Raw genomic sequence first — 19,507 nt, 5'->3', positions numbered from 1 at the left:
ATGTCTCTCACGTCAAGTTCATGTGTCTGTCCTTTACTCCCTCCAATATCTTTTTAAAATGTTTAGACTCATATATTGCAGCACAGTTTACTGCACCAGAGGCAGACAGCACTGATAGATCAAAAGCCACAACAGTAAAGGTCAGATCATGGAAATGATTTCTTGTCTGGTAGAACAAGTAAACGTCTTCATGGTGCTATGAACTCTCACAGAGGGATTGAATCTCTATTTGAACAGTTTGTAAATAACCCAAACCCAGCCGTGGCAACAATGCTCAATGACCTTCCACCTAAGCAAACATGCAGAGGATGTTTCTGACATAGGCCATTTGGTTATCAGTGTAGGACAGCTGTTAGTATACAGTACAAACATGACTTCAAGGCTTTTTAGATGACTGCTTATTTAGCAGCGCTGTGGCCTGGCTGAGATCAACGGGGGATGTGAGAAACGCTGTTCTTTTTTCTTTTCTTTTTTTTGTACTGTAAACAATTTATATCACTCGTCATTCTAGGCAAAGAAATAAGCATCCAAGTTTTTGTTTTCCTATTAGAAAATGAATTAACCAACAGTTATTCAAACAAAAGTTTTATTTTTGTGAGCAAAACAACAACAGGCAGAGAAGCGTAGTTCTTTCTCAGATGATGATCAGAGTGACGATATCAAAAGAGAGGCAGACACAACAATCTTTTATTAAACTAGCATCTCATCCTGTTGCAGATGTTTTGAGGAATGCCTTATGTCTGGTACACACACTGACAGCAAAACAGTTGTTTAATTTAAAACCACAGTCATCAAATCATCTAATTCCATTTAAGCTGACTCCGTATTTATATTACAAAATGTGGCCTGATGTGGAAAAACAGAGAAAGCCTCAAAACTGAAATACATCATAAGGGTCAATAAGTTCCTGTGTTTGAAATATTAACTTTTTACAATTCTTATATGCTTTTGCCATTTCCTGCGTCTTTGCTTTATCTGCTTTGTAATGGATAACCTGTAAAATGAAATGAGCACGGACTCATGGTCACATACAATTTTTGTCACCACATTTTGGACCAAAATAAGTCCAGCTAGACTTATAGTAGACTGAACCGTTTTGGCCAAATATGTGGACAGGGTGTGGGACCTCCTTAGTCCACAGAGCCTTTACCTCCTGGCGTGGTTAGTTTACAGAGCTTAGATCTGGTGAGATCATCCCCGTGAGACTGTTCCACTGCTAATGAGAGGGGAGGGAGGTTTTCCAAGGCTACTCATGCCTCACTGGAGGTCCTCGTGTCATCTGTGGGTTTGTGGTTGCACTCGCAGTGATTCAGGCCTTACCTTGGACTGAGTTTTTCCAGCTATAGGCCCCAGAAGGTAAGGAATGAAGATGGAACACGTCTTATTTTAAGGACATTCATAATAATCGTTAATGTAAAAGAGAATCTGACTCTTATTTGTGTGGGCTTTTAAATAAATAAATACATTATTTTTCCTGTTATAGGTTATTTCCAAACACTGACAATGACTCAAACTCACTCTCAAGACTCACTTGAGAAATCAGACTAATTTAAATCAGCTTTATTTCACAGCATTTGTTGAGTTGGACCTAACACTGTCAACACTAAGGACTCTAAAGTGTTTTATACAAACAATAAGCACTATTCAGCACTCATTGCAAAACAGCCTTAATATACTTTAATATCGGCCCAATTCTTATGGCTAAACTGGAAACGTTTCCTACAGCAGACACTGAGCAACATGGGCATCCCATTGGAATACTGCCTTGTAAATTTAAAAGCAGCTGTCATTTATTGTTTTCACATATGGTACTTTCCAACATTTTTCTCAAGTTGCTATATCTTGTGTGTCCAAGTCATATGGGAGTCCATCTCACTAACACCACCCTCACACCGATCCCAAACTTGTAGTAGGCCCAGTGACAGCTATATCCTTAGATACAGTACCTAAGGTAGTTGGTTACATTTATATTAAACTATCGAGTGTATGTACTGTAGTATAAAATACAATACACTAGCTTGCTAGATTTAATGTGTTTCCAAAATAGTGGATCTTCTCTTACATTTAAAATGGGGATAGCTTAAAGGAGTACTCCAGCAATTTAGTATTCCACTTCCTTAAAGTTTGGGGGACTCACAAGAGATGGATTATGAAGAGAGTTCAAATTCGAAGCAGCAGAGGGAGCGAGATCTTGACTTTTAGTCCCTTGTATCGGTCAAGTTCCAAAAATGCTGGATTCTACATTTTCCCATTTTGTAACTCAGTAGCTAATCTTTCATTAGACCCTCCCTGCCTCCTAAATCTGTGTTTCATTACCTCACACCTTCAGTTTGTCATGCAGGCTTTCTGTTAACCCTGATGTGTAATCAGGGTTATTTTTTTCAAACTTTCCCCCCCAGCGCCAGAGAGTACTTTTTTTTCACAGGTTGAGTAGTACTTTTTGTGAGGAGTAAACTGAACTTCATGTGTAAAAAGTCTCTCCTGTGGTCTTGGTTGAACGGAAATTTAAAAATGTATAAAGTTTATATCTAACTATAAACCTGTAGGTCAACTAACCGTACCCCAGTTTTAGTCAGACTTTAAGGCCATTCTTCATGGCTAAGCTAATTCACTCTGATTTCAGAGTGAGATATTTGATAAGAAAACTGTTTGCTAAAAGTAAGTAAACTTATTTATGTACTTATTTACAGTGGTGAATGTAACTATTACCCAAGTACTTTACTTAAGTACAAATTGAGATACTTGTACTTTACTTGAGTCTTTTCTTTCCATGCCACTTTCTGCTTCTACTCCACTATTGTGCTTTTTACTGCACTACAATTATTTGATAAATTTAGTTACTAGTTACTTTACAAATACAAATTTTTTTTTGCATAGGCCTACAAAACATATGAAGAGCTTATAAAATTTGATGTTCTGTTTAAAACAGTATATACAAGTAAAGCTGAAACGATTAGTCGATTAATCACCTAGTCGATTGACAGAAAATGAATTATCATTTTTCATTTGCTTTTCCTTTTTAATAATTTTGAGGTTTGGACTATTGGGTGGACAAAACAAGCATTGTGAAGGTGTCACTTTGGGCTCTGGGTAATTGTGATGACATTTCTTACTATTTTCCTAATTTTTACAAACCAAACAATCAATTGATTTAAATCAAGAAAATAATCAGCAGATTGATCCATAATGAAAACAATCATTAGTTACAGTCCTATGCAAAATAGTTAAAAGATCAGCTCCACCTCAACCAACTACAAAAGTAAAATGCTGCTTTTACATTAATGCATGAGTAATAATAATATAATGAGATGTAACAGTATAACAGTCACAGGGGACATTTTTCTGCATTGAGTACTTTTAAGTAGGTCTACGTTTTACTGATTATACTTACATATTTTTACTTAGGTAACATGTTTACTTTTACTTGTAACAGAACGGCTTAGGACTAATCAGATCACTTGCGGGTCAGTAACGTGTTACACCATGTAATGGATGTTACCATGGTTACTGCTCAACTCGACAGCCGTTGGCCATCATCTCACAGAGAAACATGGGGGTCTCTCTGGGCTCGTCATCCCTGCTTTCTTTTTTTTTTCTGGGAGGGGGGTGTTGCCTGTCCAGTGGCAGTCGGCTTCTTTCTGCTCGCTGAATGGGAGAAGAAGGGGTCTTTGCCTGCGGAGGATATGAATTTGAATCTTAGATAATTCAAAGAAGTTGTGCTGTCCAATAAACGGTCACAAATGAGCGGTCGTGTTTTAATCGGGAAAGTGCCTCCTCTGCAGTCGGCACCAAGAGCTAGAAGGACTTTACTTTTTACGCCAAGGTAATGGTGATATTTCATTTCGGGTTTCCCTTGGACACAATGAACAACTTCTTCGACATTTCTAAAGTTGTGAAATTTGTTGGTGTGCTTAAGTGGCTTTCTTTATTTGCCCTCTAACTATAATATATCTATTTATAGATAACATCAATGGTTGTTCCACCTTTAGGGACTGTGATTTAACAGATAAATTCGTTGGATTTAAATCACTCTTCGTCTGACCTGGCTTTTGACTAACGGTACAGTATAGTAACATTAGCCGATTCGCTAGCCTACTCTTGAGGATGAATTCGGCTGGTTACACTACATTTTTTGTGCTTGAATAATGAAGTTATACTGGAATACTTTAACGATAAAATATTCAGTAGCTAAGTAACTTATTTATATTCTTTATTTGAGCGTCTACTGTTTCAGAGTTATACACGTGTGCTTTATGTTGACATGCAGTTGAAAATACTCGTGAAAAGTGCAAGAACGTATGTTCTAACACTAATTTGGCACTAGAAATTATAACATCTGTGAAAACGCATTCTTGGAGCACACTGCGGTGCTACTACCACAGCTATCTGTATAATAGAGGACGTCGTTCACCACTCACTCAGCCATAGGCATGCACCCCAGGAGCCTGGTCTCTGCTGTCCTTTTATGCAGAAAATAAACACAGTGGCAGCTGTGAACTGAAAGATGCATTCTTCTAACGGTGTGTAAAGGTCTAACTCGCACCTTGTTTCTCTGTAAAATGTCATGCCTGCTTGTTTTTTGTTCATCTATCTTTGCAGTGTGTTACAACCTGTGTGTGCCTTTCTTCTTATTTTTTTTTTTTTAAAAAGTGATGCTGTTAGATCCAGGTCCAAGTCTGGACAGTGATTGTAACGTCCCCACCCTGCTCCACCACACCAATCATCCCTCACTCTCCCTAAATCAAAACACTTTCACAGCAACCCAACTCAAATAATAGCACGGACACACAAATCAGAGAGACGCTGGAGTTGTGCCACAAAAAACAAAAAGTTAATTGCCACCCTATGTATGAAATATGCACTTTGCTGTTGTACTCCCACCCACTCCCTGTCTGGATTTCACCTCTGAGAACAGACAGTTTGGCTTGAAACATCAACAGCCCACAGGCTCTCCTGCCTCTTCTTGACATCCCCCTGGGGTTATTCATGGCCCCCCTGTCGCCCCTGACAGAGGTGGTATTGTTCAAACATCCAACGAACATCTGGGCTTAATGTAAATCAAAATGATCTTCCTTATTGATGGTATGTGTAAATATTTAAAATTCTCTCATCAAACATTAATGTTAGGTTTTTTCCTGCTTATGTCAAACTTCGCCTCTGAGGTCATGTATATGGCCACAAGTCACTTCACTAAAATGTTGCTTTTATGCATCAGCATGGCCTAAACCAGTAGAAAGTGTCAGGGAAAGCTTCTTCTCTGTTTTACAACTGCGACTACAACTCAACTACAGCCATGTGATTAAATCCAATTCTGAACGTGTATGGGCCATTTTTGTTTCTCTGTATTTTTCTATGCAATTCCATGTTCCATGCCTCTGCTAATTGCAGGCTGCAGACCCACAAAGAGCATTTTCAGCTCAGTGGGGAAAGCAAAAGAAAGGGAAAAGAACTGATTCAGCTCAAGCAGTGACTCAGCTTTAAAGGGTCTTATTAATTTACCGTTTCTACTGTGCCATATTTTTGTGCGCCAACATAAATTTGATTACCACCTGTGGTTGCCAGTAGTAATGATGGGGAACGTAATTATACAAATCTGAATTGGACTCGCATTTAGCTCTCTGGAGATATCATTTTTAAATTCAACAAGGCATTATTGCTCTTCTAAAGCACATAAAAATGTTTTACTCTTCAATTTTAAAATCCCCTCAGACTCTGAATTTTATCTTCTCCTATGATGTTTTGGTTGACTGAGAGGCTACAACTCTTGTTGAACTCTGCAGATCACTACACAGTGATCTGCATTTTAAATGTATTCAAATATGAATGCATCCAGAGACCTGATGCCCAGTGAGCAATTTTTCTGGGCTGTCCCTGCCTTCCTCACAAGAGGGGCCAATCTGGCAGCATCTGTTTCAGGGTGATGCAGGACTTCATTGTGGGGTGGAGGGAAGGGTCAGGGAGGGTTCAGTAGCCTGTCACACTGATTTCCCCTCATCCTGCTTCTTTAGAGCATACCAGACTGCTTTCTAAACCCTGAGCTGTCAGTCGCCATACTTTTTATTCAGCATGATTTATCAGCACATCCTGTAAAGTTTCCCTTGAAGCTCCAGTTAAAGATTACAGTGTGTTGGCCCCTGTTTAAAAACTACTAGCTTTGCTGTCATAGTGATTTATTAATTTATGGTTAAGCTTATTTTTGTATCTTACTGTCCAAACTGACCATTCCCAACTAAGTTGTAGTGGCTTGCTAAAAGCTTTATTCACCTTTTGTAAAGTTTGTTAATGGTGGGTTATATTGGGTGAAGAAAGTTCCAAACCCCATTTGATTTTATGAAAAAGTCAAGAAACAACATTTCTATTAGGTCTTGCTCTCATAATACAGTCGATGACAAATAAATTACAACCTCTGGCACCATAATCATGCTATGTTGGGTCTTAGCAGTAAGCATAGTAGCTGTTATAAATAATTTTGAAAAAGTTTTGGAACAAGTACATTCTGATAAACTTGTACTTTATTTCATTGAAACATGAAAGCTTGATGGTCACCATGTGGTCTGGAGCTCTTATGTATTAGTTGAATCAAAGCAGCTGCAGCCATGCTGGAATTACCTGCTTGTTTAAGTTTGTGGCCACCTCCAGAGACAGCTTACTGCAGACAGATGGACATATCACTGTTGCTGGCAGCCTTTTCTCCCTTCAAACACAGATTTCTGCAGCTTTACCTATTGTACATTCATATGGTTGCCGTTTACTTGAAAACAGCACATTTTTGCTAAATGGCCATCCTGTCTTGTTTCAGTTGGGATGAGAGCAGCTCCATCAGCAGTGGGCTCAGCGACGGTGATGGCGATGGCTCAGAGAACCTCAGTTCAGAGGAGTTCAACGCCAGCTCCTCCCTTAACTCCCTCCCAAGCACACCCCTGGGATCCAGACGCAACTCTTCTGTTATGGTGAGATGAAATACTGTACCCAACAGTCTGTGACAACGTTTGGCTTTCCTTTATCTTTTTTTTTTGTAAAAGCAGTGCTAAAGATTGCAACCAAGGCCTTTACTTAAAGCATTTTCAGTGCTTCACTCTGTGATTTACGTTGAATTGTGTGTTAAATGTGAGTCCTTTGTTTTGACAAGGCCACAAAGAGATACCACAGACCTCACCTCTGTCATTAAAATGAAACTAAGGAGAAACACAATCTTTCACAGTGCAGTAACTCTTTACTATGGCAGTTCTCTGTTTGTTCTGTTCAGAAACTGACATGTAAACTTCCGGTAGTTCCACTGAGCCTCAAAGCCCCTCATCACTCAAAAATGTGTTTTGCTTATTGTTACTTTTGTTGGATGTTTGACCGTCACTCTGCAGACTGTTTCTCTGTGCTCACCCTAAAGTTTAAGACATCCATGAATGAGTATGATTTTGTGACACCACAACTAGTTCGGAGACCAATCGTGGTCCAATATGCAACTTATACAAGCGTGATGTGCAAACGTTCAACTTCCAGTGTACAAACACAGAGTAGTGAAGTAGGAGACTTGTGCTCAGTAGTTGAACTTTTTAAATATTTCAACAATATTTGCATAATCATATATTCTGAATTTTTCAATAAAAGAGAAGTAGATGTAGTTTTTAAGAAATTCTAAAAAAGGTAAATTAACTTTTTTGTGGAAAAACCATATCAGACAGAAATTATTATTCCAAGCAGAGTATATTTATGTCTTAAAACATGTCTGAAGGGGATTTTGATCAAACTTGTTACATGTTTACTTTGGTTAAGTGGTAGTGGTTTCTACTTCTACAGGTAAACATTTTGTCTTTTTGCTTACTGACAGAATGCTCAGTAGGAAGAAATGAACATTAGTGCTCAATGAGCCATCTGTCGCTCTATATCACATTAATAGGGTGCCAAGAAGCAGCATGCCCAATTTTGTCCTCAGTGTCACCTCCTCAATGCACCACATGATAGTTTTTCTATGACAGCGGAGCTGTCTTTCTTAACCACTGCACATCATCATCATAGATTACAAGGCTCAAGCTCTCCTCTATTGTTAAATTTTCTTTATTATTCTTTAATGTATTGATTTATTTCTGAAGCAGTTTTTTTATTTTTTGTTGTCCTTCCTTTGTCTTCCTCTGTGGTTTTCTTTAATCAGCTCGGGGCATATCAATCTCTTCCTCCTTCCCACGGGAATGCAGTTAAGATGGAACAAAGATTACAGAGAACAGTCAATTCCATAGATAACACAGACCATGTCTGATGGTTACCCACACTGTGCCTCTTTTCTTCCCCTCTCTCTGCAGCTCCGCACTGATGCAGAGAAGCGCTCCCTAGTGGAAAGTGGACTTTCTTGGTACAGCGAGGATGGCAAAGCCAGCCACAAGCTCAATAGTTGCAGCTATGACACAGGGAGTCTCAAGACAGAGGCCCCAAGCAAGTGGAGAAAGAAGCCTCCAAGTCTCAGTGAAGATTCAGCGGGTAAAGGAGAACTGAGGAAGCCTCAAAGTTTGGGTCAACCAGGAAGTTTCAAGAAGGGTCGTAATCCTCCTATAGGCGTGACCTCCCCCATCACCCATACCTCTCAGAGCACGTTGAAAGTTGCAGGTGAGATCTAATGGTATATTCTCATTTTTCATCTATAGGTCTCTTTTTCTCAGCCTGTCCTTTTCTCTGCTATTCCTCTCCTAAATGAATTTGGTGCATCACTGCTGTTTTTAACTTGTTTAAACTGTGAAATCTATGTCATCCATTATGTCTTTGTATGTTGGATTCATATGTAAAACAGAGCCTGTTTGTAGAGCAGCCAAGGCGGATATCTGCTTGGTGTCAAGATGAATACTGAAGTGTACCTCTTAGCATAAGCCAGGTTTTGATTTGTAGCACAGCACAGTATACTGAAGAAAAAAATGCACCATGGAATTAATTTCATTGGGGAAAGAAAAAAAATCAAAATCTCAGTTTAAAGGCCTGAGCCATGTTTCTGCTATTATCCCAGAGAAAAGCCTGTTACTTTACATTACTTTTCTGCAGAGACACACTGTCTGCCATCTGCACCAACTACATTTATTTAATCCCCAACAAAACTTGCCATGATTAAATAATAGGTTAAAATTGAGTTCCAATACCAACATTTCTTGGCCTTTCATTTTAATATCCTCAGCTTTAAACACAAGTGATTAAAATTAGATCTGATTGTATGTATTCTGGCTACAGTTTTGCAGGGAAAAACTATTCTGTTAGCAGATGCATTTTTAAGGCTTGTGCTAGGTTTACAGAACGACGTTAGAGGTCAGATGTGTTGTATTTGCTTTTATGAATATGTTAAAACAATAACTTTACCTTTAGCCTTAACCCCAAGTTAAAAAATCCAATTTTACCCTTTTACTCTTATCTTTTAATGAATCCTTCAATCTCCACATATTTGCCAGCTCTGTGCTTTACTTTAATGATCCATACAGATCAGATTTTGACTGATTATATCACTTGACTTTTCTTTTTTTTTTTTAAAGCATAAAACCCTTTAAAGTCAGAGTCAGTTGGTGAGTCACATTTGACATCATGGGCACATAAAAGCTTTCTAAGTAAATACAGATGTTTCTTGCTTATATTTTATCTCAGCTGTAATGGCTGGAATGATACGTACATTTACTAATTAGAAAGAAATGATGCACGACAGTGCCGATTATCCATTTCAGTTTCAGTCATTTAAGTGGATTTGTCATTTTTGTTAGCCTGAGTTTACTGGTTTTACTGGCCCATCAACCCATCCAGTCTGTCGGTCTATTTATCATCTATCCATCTATTTTTGAGGAGCTTATTCTTGTCACGGTCATGGTAGCAACAGGGCAAACAGAGCAGCCCAAACATTCTTGTTGCTCCTTATCATCATTTAAATACATGTAATTGTTATTAAAATTGTCATAATGTTGTTATTCACTTACACAATGTCTTTCTTTCTGTAGCACCTAAAAGTGAGAAGCCGCTGGATAAATCCAAGATTTCCATCAAAACTGCTGGTCTACAAAGGTCTCGTTCAGATGCTGGCAGGGATCATCATGGAGAGCACCGCAAGCCCCCGTCAGGTTTGGTTAAACCCACTGCTGGAGCCTCCTTTGGCTACAAGAAACCACCAATAGCCACCGGTACCGCCACTGTTATGACAGCAGGGGGCGCCACCATCTCCAGTGGCTCTGCTACTGTGGGGAAAACCCCCAAGTCATCTGGCATTCCTGTGAAGCCTGTGGGAGGAGGAACACCCATGGGTCGAAAGAACAGTTTTGATGCCAGCAGTGAGCAGAGCTTCCTGGGGCCAAACGCCCGAAACAGCATTCAGTACCGCAGCCTGCCTCGACCGGCCAAATCGAGCACGCTCAGTGTGATTGGTCGCCCTGCACCTCGGCCTGTCAGCGGTACCATTGACCCCAGTCTGTTGAGTTTGAAACCTGTGCCCTTGGCCTCCACAGGCCCCAGGGTTAAAGAGCCTAGTAGCTGCAGCAGTAAAATGGCTAGTCGAACGAGCACAGGCCCGGTGAACCAGACAGACCGAGAGAAGGAGAAGGAGAGAGCTAAAGCCAAGGCTGTGGGTGCTGACATAGACTGTGGTTCTCTGAAAGGACAGGAGATTCAGTCCACAGGAGAGTCTGCTGTGAAACTGCACGGCCTGAGACGGACCAGCAGTAGCAAATACCCTGAACTGTCATCACCCACCACACCAAGGTGTCTCATTTAAATATTGCTTTAAAGAGTTGGTTCACCCAAATTACCAAAAATACATAAATAAATCTCACTGACCTCTAGTGGTATCTAGAGGTGTTACTTTCCCCTCCGTTTTTAATTCTCTAGTGGTATCTAGCCATGCAGGTAGAGTAACTCAGATTTTATATGCTCAGGATTTCTGCTGTACAGTGAATGAAAGTGAATGAAATTTCACTTGTGGCTCCTACGGGACATCTTAGAAAATTCAACTGCAGTATCTCTTTCCACAAACAGTGTCCCAGTTACTCTAAAAAAAAAAAAAAAAAAAAAGAGTATGAGCGGTTTTTAATGCAACTGCTTTCTACCAAAGAAATGGTTTAGAGTACTTGGAAGATTGTTTCTTTGGATTTATGTTGCTGTTGAAATTTAGAGGGAGAAATCTTAAGAGATAGATATCTCAAAACCTTGGAAAATACATCCGCCTCTATCTGCCTGGCTATATATTGCTAGAGTTAGAAAATGGACTGAAATGAATACACATCATGCACATGCATGGTCCAGTGATGATTTATACGTAAAGGTTTCTTAATACTATATAATGGATTGTTTTGAACATCATGTCTCAGGGCTTCCCCCCTAGTTTCTATATTTTAACATTTTTTTTATGCCTGATCCCTAGGATGCTGAACACTAAGTCTCTGGGTCGTCCACCCAGCTTGGCTCACCTGGACAAGGTCAACTCCAACAGTCTTGACTCCTGTGTGACCATTCAGGACCTCCCGCCCAAAGTCCCCCCATATTCCAAGTTGCAGGATTTAGCTGGTTCCCACACCTCCGCCCGTCTCACCCCCAGCCCAGCGCCTGTGCTCCACATCGATTCCCCCGGCTCCTACACCGGTGAAAGCCTGAGTCTGAGCGGATCGCCGCTGCTCTACCCGAAGCTGTCTGGCATGCACCGCAGCATGGAGTCCCTGCCCCTCCAGATGAGTGTGCCTTCCAGTGCGAGGTTTGTCAAAACTGAGATGCATGACAAGGAAGAGAGGGGTACAGGAACCTGGGGGGCTGGAAGCAGGACATCCCTCAACCTCACAGACAGGTAAGTCTCGTCACAAGTATCTAATGTCCATTGTGCCAAGATTTGTATTTGTGATTAAATGATTCCATCATATCCCTTGTTCTCGTTGTATGTTGTTGTTTTGACTCAAAATTAGTGTGAAGGAATAACTAATGAACTTTTTTGTAGACTAAATGAGCACTTTTCATTTGAGGTGAGAAACAAGCACAGTGTTTCTTATTACAAAGCAACTAATTAGGTCACTTTTTGTATTGTAGGTTAGCCTCCTTCCTTTGAATTCTTAAATTATAAATATAATTTTACTATTTAATAAAAACAGGGATGGGAAAACACTCCTCAAAATGGAGTTATTTGAAACCTAATTCATTTAAGAATTCAATCTTTATTAATTTCTGTTGGCAACCAAGCAGCTCCGTCAACAACTCAAGAAATTTCATTTCCCAAAACACCTAATTCCCCTTCTACTGCATGAGTCGTAAAAGAAAAAGTGTAAGTGCACATATGTTACTCACACTGATGTATCAAAGTGTAAATAGAAAGAAATTTGAAGTAAAAAGCCTCTCACGGCCACGTTTCCATCTTCCTATGAACCAATACTGGTAGAAGTAACTGCATTATCCTAGCAGCTGTGCGTAAAACCTAATGTCCAGTAGGCAGTTGAACCACTGATTTGTGAAGACATCCAACATTGGGCTATGAGTTTCTTGGCAGAAGACGTACCAGCCAACCATATTTTATGTGCTTTTTCTGGGAATGGAAACTCTGAGGTGTCATTTAGAAGATGGAGGGCTGGATCCATTGGAAAATGTCTCTTTATCAAGGTGGAGAAGATCCGAATTATTGCCTGCCAAAGAAATGTACTTTTAGGCAATCCCACGCTGTGTGTATGAAAGTGCCCAGTGTGCCATATGGGCTAGATGTACAAAGAGGATTGGAAGATGAACTAATGAGATGTCTTACCCGAGTGTTAAGCAGGTCCTATGACAAAACTTAGTATGAATAAATTAATGATAGTCATCGTGTAAGGCTCGTAAAAACATATTATTTTCTCTATCAATAATGATTTTATTCTCTTCTTTGCAGCTTGCAAACAGACAGAAATACCTTTCCGAAGAAAGGCTTAGAGTACGTCAAAACAGTTATTGTCCAAGCATTGATTTGAAATCACACTGTGATGTATCTTCATTGTTTGAAGTTAAAGTGACCTCTCTTTTCTTAGACGCTATGGCTCAAGCCTGTCAGAGAGTGAAGGAAGCAAACCGGGAAGGCGCCACTCCCACACCATAGTCAGCATGACAGAGAGCGATAGCCCCCCTCAGCTGCCTTCTCCCACCCGCCCTCTCCACCCCTCCTCCAGCAAGGCTCCTCTCACCAACGTGGGTGAGTTTGCTTGCTCCATTTGGCTGCCAAGTTCTAAAAACACTCACTGTTGGAAACTAATGAGACTTGAGATCTTTGATAAGCCATCCATCTTATCGTTGATTATTATTGAGGACAGGGATATTGAGTTCACACTGAGAGGAAAGTCCAGCTTAGTTTTAGTTAAGAAATGTTGACACAAGTTGTCAGTAATAGATCCAATCATGTCTGAATGATGAAGTGATGGCAAATTATTATGGTATCAGATTTGTGTATGAATATTCCTATCCCATATCTACACTAATTTAGACTCAAGTCTGAAATATGCTGGAGATGGAGGCAATAGGGTGTCAAGTCAGGCTATATTTATCTCTTTGACTGTTGTGGAACCATAGTGTTGCCTTTCACAGAGTCATCAGAATAAGGGTGCTATACCTAGATATACTGAGTGTGTGTGTGTGTGTGTGTGCGCACACGCCCGCGTGCATGTGTGTGCGTGCATGAGAGAGTTTCTCTACAGCACTGCATCCTACAGTTTTATCTTTTCCACTCACTGTCTTTCCAAACATCTCTGTTTTATAGTTGCCCCAATTTCTAGTGGCACACCGGGGATTTCGCGCTCCAACAGCATAGGCCCCCCCAGTGAGTCAGCCTGCGATCTCTATGGATCCTCCCCTCTGGGCAGCAGTATGTCCCTGGCTGACCGGCCAAAAAGCATGATGCGGTGTGGGTCTTTCCGTGAACCAGGCGATGATGGTGAGCCTGCTCAGCCGGCCTCCCTGCAGGGGAGTAGCCCAACAGGCCTTAAATTAAACAAAGCTGTCTGCTCATACAGCACGCAATCTGTTAAGCAAAATGTCAGAAGGACATTTGATTTCATGAACAAGGAAAGTGGAGAGGAGTCTTGGTGCCTTCATTTTAGATAAATAGCTAGTTATATAAGGACATAAATGCACTATCTGTGATCCAAATGTAAACAAAACAAGAGACCCCCCACCAATAATTTAAACCTGCACCTTAAAAAAGTTAAACCTTAAATACACATTCTAGCACTAGACTACCACTAACTCCAGGTTCTTAATGTTTCAATGCTATAGCAAAGGATTGTTTACATCAGTATTGTCGAATACACATTAAAACAAGCATCTATTTCAATTAAATCATGTCTGGGAATGTGCCTGTTATTGATATGTTCTTGATTAGCTGACTGAGTTTGAGATATTCCATTGTCTTAAGGGTTGTCAGTAGTAAAAATTAAAAAATTTATTTATGCCTAGTCTTTAGTCATTTAGTCAGGGGGTAGCAGGGATTGCTGGCAAATTATAATAAATTATTGTTTACTAGCATTTCGTGAGTACCTGGTTAGCATCTAGTAATATCTTTGCCTTAAATTAAAATCAGTAACTTTCAATAATAATTCAAATATCTATCTTGCCTGTTTCAGTGCATGGCTCTGTACTCTCTTTGGCATCCAATGCTTCATCCAACTATTCCTCGGTGAGTAGAAACAGTCATCGTATGTACAGTATAATGTTACTTTTGCTGGTGTTTAGTGCTTTGTGTCTTCAATTTACACATTGTTCTGTGATCATTCAATAAAGCTTGTACAGCATAGACTAACAGCCAATACAGGCAAATTGCTTTAATAATAATGATTCATGGACTTTTTTGACATGCTGGAGAACCTACATTATATTAAATTGCCTTAAAGCCTAACCTAGTTGGTTACAAACCTCTTGGTGACCTGGCATTGCACTCTGTGATTGGACAACTATTTGGTCCCTATTCCAAGTTTGTATTTTACCATTGTCTTCTCTATAAAACTTCAGCCATGTCCCTTTTTACTGTGGATAAGTAGTTTTCGTAACTGACCTTAAAGTGAATGCTCTACCTTATCCCTCTTTATTGTTTATTTGTTTTCACCATGCCTTCTTTAGAATGAGGAGAGGATACAAGGAGAGGTAAGGCCAGCGTGCCATGACTCTTCAACTCATGGCGTCTTTTCTCTGCATCATCTGTCAGTCATTTCCTGTTGAAATGGGTCCATTCATCAGATGGTGTTATCAATGCTCAGTAAAATCTGTAAACACGGATCTCTCACCCAGGAGCACATAACTCATTTCATTTTGTTTTATCTCTAATATTCTTTGACCTTTAGCACAACCTTCTAACATTTTATGACATTTTCAGACCTCGTAAAATTCTCAGTGCATGAGAAAAGTGGTAAAAATCCACTGTCATCCCTTGATTAAATATTTTCTTTTGGTTTGGAGTGTATTTACCTTCCGTCATTTTGGTTTCTATTGTGGAGCAATAACTTTCATATTTTGTTGTTTGCATATTCTTTTTTTAATTAACCAAACAAAAAATTTAAACACATTCAGTTGCTGCATTATCATAATCAAAACCTGTATTAATATCCTCAACACTTCTGACTTTTTTTTGTCTGAGGTACTGTAGCATTGTCCATACTGCTGGGGCTTACTTTTCAATTTGTCCACAGCAAATCCGCAAGTTGAGGCGAGAGCTGGAATCCTCCCAGGAAAAGGTTGCTGACTTGACCATGCAGCTTTCTGCCAATGTACGTATGATTATTATTATTTATTATTATTATTATTTTTTTAGATCCCCTTTTGGTGTCTTTTTCTAAGCCGAATAGCCGACAGTGGGGTGATGACAGGAAACAACGGGAGAACTACATGCATAAAAGGTCCCCGGTTGCAGTTCATGGTCAGCACCATAACCGCTAGGCTGCCACGGCACCCCCAATCACTTTGGCCTTACAGCAGACATGCCATATTTCCATTTCTCTCACTGCAACTGCTATATATTGCTATAATCCTTCAGCTCTGCAGTCTTGATAGACACTCATTTAACCTTAATCCTCAATACTTACTTATAACTCTTTAATTGAACCAGGTGAAAAAAATTCCACCTCTGCTTATTCTTATAGTCTCACCTTGCAGCTTCTAGATGCTTGAGTCTGGCTGTTTGAATCACACTCAACTTTTACTTTGACACCACCTTGCCACTGATCCTGATCTAATAATAGACAACCAGTATGAACGGTTAGGGATACAGTCTCCTGTTGCACATTTTACCCACTGCCTCTGCTAAACTATCAACTAATCTGGGTGTTCACAGTCACATACTAAGTGACTGTATAAAGCCTGTCTGTGTGTGTGTGTGTGTGTGTGTGTGTGTGTATACATGTTTTTACTGTATGAGAAGTTTAATCCCACGCCTAACGCTACTGTCCCTCTCTTTTACGTTCTTGGCTGTATTGACTGCGGGACTTGCTGCTGCCCCCTGCCTGCCTCCCGCTGCCCCGCACCTCTGGATGCTGGGTGTAGCAGCTAGGCCAGGTTTGTTGGACCGTTGCTTCAAGAGCGCTGTCTGTCGCTTCCGCATGATTCCCGTCAAGTTGATGAGTTGCTATCATCTGACATCTCTGTTGAGCTTGCTGTGTGGCACAGCTGATCTCATCACCTAACTTAAAGCATGTTGACAAGGGCTGCAACCAATTATTATTTTCATTATCTATTAATCTGTCGACTATTTTTTTCCAATTAATCATTTATTCTAAAATTTCAGAACAAAGTGAAAATGGTCAGCATAATTTCCTGGAGCCCAAACTGGTGTCTTCATATTTGTTGTTTTGTCTGACGAACAGTCCAAAGATATTCAATTTATAATAATATCTGAGGATTTGCTGCGAAAAACAGAAAACATTTGGTATATTTGCTTGATAAATTCCTCAAACAATTATCAAAATTATTGTCTATTAATTAACCAACTAATTTTCTCTGCACCAATTTCTGACTGTTTCTGATAGCTTTCTTAAATTTGAAGGCTAATAAGATATCACACATACTAACCTTTGGGACACAACTTGTAGACATTAGGGAGAAATGCAGTTATGTTAAAAAATAAAAAGGGGGGGTGTGTAAGGACTTTCAGGTGATGTAACACACTTTAAAGCAGCCATAGTGGAGGTCTCCTGGTCATGGGAAAAAGTGAATATTTGATTGCATTTTTATTGAGTTGGTTATTGAGGTCAATAACATCATTCAAACAGATTCAAAGAGTAGCAGAGTATTCTATTATTAAATAAATGTAACCCCAAAGAAATACCTAAGCAAGGTACCAACACAAATAAATGAAGAAGGAAATGATAGGCTGGCCAAATTTAACAAAAGGAAGGGAACGCACTCAGACCAAACACACAATGGGCTGTCGGACCTGGGCGATCTCCCTAAACTCCAGAGCGGGAGGATCCCTCGCCGGCTTTCTGCGTTGGACAGACCATCTCCCATTTTCTCGACTTGAGGGAAGTTATAAGGGATAAACGCTTCTCGTTATTCTCCCTTCTGAACATTTTGAGTTCGGCTAGTATGGCTGCACTTAATCGTTTGGGCTCTGGGCTAATGTTAGCATTAGCTTCTCCAATTTTACATTATTGGAAGAGGTTTGATTTCATGTCTTTGTTTTTCCTGTCAGAGGTCTTCGTTTTTTCCTTTGCGTTTCTGTTGTCGTGACTTATTCTGATATTAAAAATCAAAGTTATACCACTTTTGACTCAATAACTTCAAGGAGGATAGTTGAATTGGTTTTGTGTAGGTTGCTGTTTCATCGACATACTGCCGCCATGTCAGGTGCCAAAACCAGCTACCAGCCAATCATGCTTCTTTCATGTTTTAGATTTAGTTTAGTTTATTACAAGTCAAGTATACACTCCTATATTTTCCAAACTAAAAGAAGAAACTAAACCCAACAGAAATAAAGCCGCAAAAAGAGCACTATCTGACCCGCCATTCAAAACAAAGAAAACCGTTATGTGGAATTTGACATAATTTCTTGACAAATTCTCTGATGGTGTCAGCCATGGATTTTAGAACTCAACTCAGCTTTATTTATATAGCACCTTTCATACAAACATGATACATGAGGTTGACGAGATTTGTAGCCCAGCGCCACACCGCTGCCCTCCCTCACCACCATTACCCTAACTACTCTTTCATCTCTGACATCACCCACAGCTGTCCACTACTCCACTCCCTCCCTCCTCTCCAAACAGATGGATAACATTTGCTTGATGTGCTGTGAGCGTCTGAGGCTACAGACCAATTCAATGCAGCTGGTGACTCATACCTGTCTGCTGTCTCAACCCCCCACTCTTCTCTGTCTCTCTGTCTCCTCCGTGTCCTCCTCTAAAGGCTAATCTGGTAGCAGCATTTGAGCAGAGTCTGGCGCTGATGACAGCACGCCTGCAGACCCTGTCAGTCTCTTCGGAGCAAAAGGTATCTTGGTGATATCATGAATGTTATACTACCTGTGACAGTTTCCATTTATTTGTATAAGGAAAAGTGAAGAGAAAGGTCCATGACACTTAAAGAAACAAGCCATTAACGAACAATTGAAAGGCAGAGTTGAATATTATTCTAAAGAAATACTTGTGTTACTACATACTCAACAAATGCATGCATCATCAAATTAGTTTGATCATCGTTCAACTGCTTAATATTAGATCCTGTCAGTGACAGAAGCTACCAAGTGACATAGTCTGGAAATGAGATATGGTTTCCACGTTGCCATCAGCCACTCAACACAACCTACCGTCCTTGTTGAAAGCGGATAGACAGTCCACAATCCTCTGATCAGAAGAATCTTTGTTCAGTTACCAGTCTGTAAGCTAACATGAACACATATTGATATTTTCCCTTTTCAGGACTCTGAGCTCACTGACCTGAAGGATACCATCGAGATTCTGAAGGTCAAAAATACGGAGGCCCAAGAAATCATTCACGGGGCTCTCAGTAATCCAGACATCACACCTAAAGGTATAGAATATGCTGGGGATGTACAGTATGATAAGGACTATTGTCCAAAACACATGCAAAGATGAAGATGGTAATTTCAAAGATATTCAATGTGCTCTCTTTTCTCCTGGTATTTAGAACTGCTGATCAATCGCCAGAACTCCTCAGAAAGCATCTCCAGCCTCACTAGCACCACCAGCCACTCGAGTATGGGTAGTCTTAAAGAGCAAGAGGCCAAGAAAAAGAAGAAGAAGAGCTGGGTGAGAAATATTGTTTGGTGTATCAGAGTTTTGTCAGTCACTGACAAATTAGTTTTAAGTTAATTAGAGCACCAGAAGATTGGGGTTTACAACATCAGTCTCAACATACTGTCCTGAGAGAGAGAAAATTATTTTACAGTGGTTTATGAATCAGATGTTTTCTTAAGATCACTAGAGAAAGGGATGGATTTTTGGTATTGAATTGTACAATTCAGCTTGTTAGGGTTTGTAATTGTTCAGGTGTTTCATCAATGTCAAACTCAAACTTTGATTAGCCCTAGATTACCATTATTTCAAGATTCAGAAGG

At 40.0% G+C, this 19,507-nt stretch overlaps 1 protein-coding gene and 1 long non-coding RNA gene across 14 annotated transcripts in view; one reads left to right on the top strand and one right to left on the bottom strand.

Moving 5' to 3' along the window:
- Positions 1-19,507, top strand: part of nav1b (neuron navigator 1b) — a 72,891-nt gene that overhangs the window by 41,664 nt on the left and 11,720 nt on the right. For 3 of the 13 annotated variants that reach the window (XM_044213444.1, XM_044213413.1, XM_044213433.1), the window contains exons 6-19: positions 6,800-6,950; positions 8,295-8,595; positions 9,954-10,707; positions 11,366-11,782; positions 12,845-12,886; positions 12,981-13,141; positions 13,703-13,876; positions 14,565-14,617; positions 15,058-15,081; positions 15,624-15,701; positions 16,474-16,485; positions 18,337-18,420; positions 18,849-18,960; positions 19,078-19,199. In XM_044213444.1, coding sequence (XP_044069379.1) covers positions 6,800-6,950; positions 8,295-8,595; positions 9,954-10,707; positions 11,366-11,782; positions 12,845-12,886; positions 12,981-13,141; positions 13,703-13,876; positions 14,565-14,617; positions 15,058-15,081; positions 15,624-15,701; positions 16,474-16,485; positions 18,337-18,420; positions 18,849-18,960; positions 19,078-19,199 — 2,485 coding nt within the window. Of the gene's footprint in view, positions 1-3,599; positions 3,824-6,799; positions 6,951-8,294; positions 8,596-9,953; positions 10,708-11,365; positions 11,783-12,844; positions 12,887-12,980; positions 13,142-13,702; positions 13,877-14,564; positions 14,618-15,057; positions 15,082-15,623; positions 15,702-16,473; positions 16,486-18,336; positions 18,421-18,848; positions 18,961-19,077; positions 19,200-19,507 lie in introns of those variants that run through there. The other 10 variants (XM_044213464.1, XM_044213455.1, XM_044213498.1 and 7 more) reach the window with 6 other exon arrangements.
- Positions 1,227-4,601, bottom strand: LOC122884162. The gene is made up of 3 exons (XR_006379832.1): positions 4,419-4,601; positions 3,500-3,672; positions 1,227-1,340 (listed from the first exon to the last, which is right to left on the bottom strand). It is a non-coding gene; the product is annotated as an uncharacterized LOC122884162 (long non-coding RNA).

Source organism: Siniperca chuatsi, linkage group LG2 (genome assembly GCF_020085105.1).
Source record: "Siniperca chuatsi isolate FFG_IHB_CAS linkage group LG2, ASM2008510v1, whole genome shotgun sequence".
NCBI classification, from domain to species: domain Eukaryota; kingdom Metazoa; phylum Chordata; class Actinopteri; order Centrarchiformes; family Sinipercidae; genus Siniperca; species Siniperca chuatsi.
This window is presented reverse-complemented; position numbering and strand designations above follow the sequence as displayed.